General features: G+C 44.7%; 1 protein-coding gene across 1 annotated transcript; it reads left to right on the top strand.

Annotated features, from left to right (window-relative positions):
• Positions 1-1141: 1141 nt before the first annotated feature.
• EMH_0054070 (uncharacterized protein) lies at positions 1142-1378 on the top strand (the record flags this gene model as incomplete). The annotated part of the gene is made up of 1 exon (XM_013497075.1): positions 1142-1378. The coding sequence occupies one exon, from the start codon at positions 1142-1144 to the stop codon at positions 1376-1378; it is 237 nt and encodes a 78-aa protein (XP_013352529.1).
• Between the last annotated feature and the right edge of the window lie 39 nt (positions 1379-1417).

Raw genomic sequence — 1417 nt, 5'->3', positions numbered from 1 at the left:
CCCTCAGGAGTCAGCTGTAAAATACTGTGGGAGAGTTTAAATGCTGCACTGCTGCAGCAGTTTCTGCTGCAGCTGCAGCAACAGCAGATGTGCTGCTGCGTGGGCGCCAGGGAGCAGGAGGAGCAGACGAAGCTCTCCCTTTCGTCTCCGTGGATGCTTTGGAATTTAAAAATAATAAAAGAAGAAAATAAAGCAAAATACAGAAGCTGAGGTTTCTGAGTGATTGCAAACCCCCTGTGCGTGGCTCTCATGCAACACGAATGCGGTGTATGTACACCTGGCGGCGACGCATCGGGGCTTTCTTTCTGCCCGGTAAAAACATGAATGGAAATTTTTTTCTAAAAAAATTAAATTTAAATGTTTTATTGTGATTTTTTATGTTTTTTATTCATGAAATAGTCAAATATCGTCGCGAATACCCCTTTTTTTGCCCCCAATTCGCCGCAGGTTTCCAGCTGTTTCCGCCCGTTTCGGCGGCGTCATCAGAAAGCGAAACCTCAACGATCCTCCATTAAAACTCATCTTTTCGTGTTTCTAGCTTTCTTCTCTCTCATTAAAATACTCTTATTCAACTAAAAACCTAAATATTGAACCCCAAACCCTAAACAATCACCGCTATAATCACTCTAAACCCTAAACCCTAAACCCTAAACCCTAGGCCGTACACGCGACGCTCACACACCCTCCTACTCCTACACAGGGCTTCAGCAGCACCTGCTGTCTACTACAACCACAGGCAAATTACGCAGACAGCAGCAGCTATTCAACCTAAACCCTAAACCCTAAACCCTAAACCCTAAAAACCCCCCCGAGGCTCTGGCTAGACAGCAGCATCACCTTCTTCTTTTGCTGCTCCTCCTTCACTGCATGCATTTCAAGCGCATACGCAGACAACACCAGCTGCTGCTCCAGCAGCAGCAGCAGCAGCAGCAGCAGCAGCAGCAACAACAGCAGCAAGAGAGCAGCAGAACTGCCAGTTGATGCGTATTGATTCTTTCCTCTTGGGTTGTTTATATTTGTGTTTCTGTTGTGGTGTATAGTATTTCTTTATCTATAAATTTATTCTGAATTGAATGCATATAAATATATAAACATATATATATATATATACAAATATATAAATATTACATAAACCAGGCAAATGGCTGCAGCAGCAGCAGCAGCAGCAGCAGATATAGCAGGTGGATATGATCATCTACTTAAGCTGCTGCTTATAGGAGATAGCGGCGTGGGTAAGAGTTCTTTGCTGCTTCGATTCACAGAAAACAAATACGACGAACAGCAGCTCTCTACCATAGGTACGTTATACTATCAACAGCAGCAGCAACAGCAGCAGCAGCAGCAACAGCAGCAGCAGCAGCAACAGCAGCAGCAATAGCAGTAGGAGCAGCAGCAATAGCAGTAGGAGCAGCAGCAA

The sequence above is a fragment of the Eimeria mitis genome, genomic scaffold (genome assembly GCF_000499745.2).
Source record: "Eimeria mitis Houghton genomic scaffold, Emh_scaff2457, whole genome shotgun sequence".
In the NCBI taxonomy this organism is placed as follows: Eukaryota; Apicomplexa; class Conoidasida; order Eucoccidiorida; family Eimeriidae; genus Eimeria; species Eimeria mitis.
Note: the sequence above shows the minus strand (reverse complement) of the source record. Positions and strands in the feature narration are given on the sequence as shown.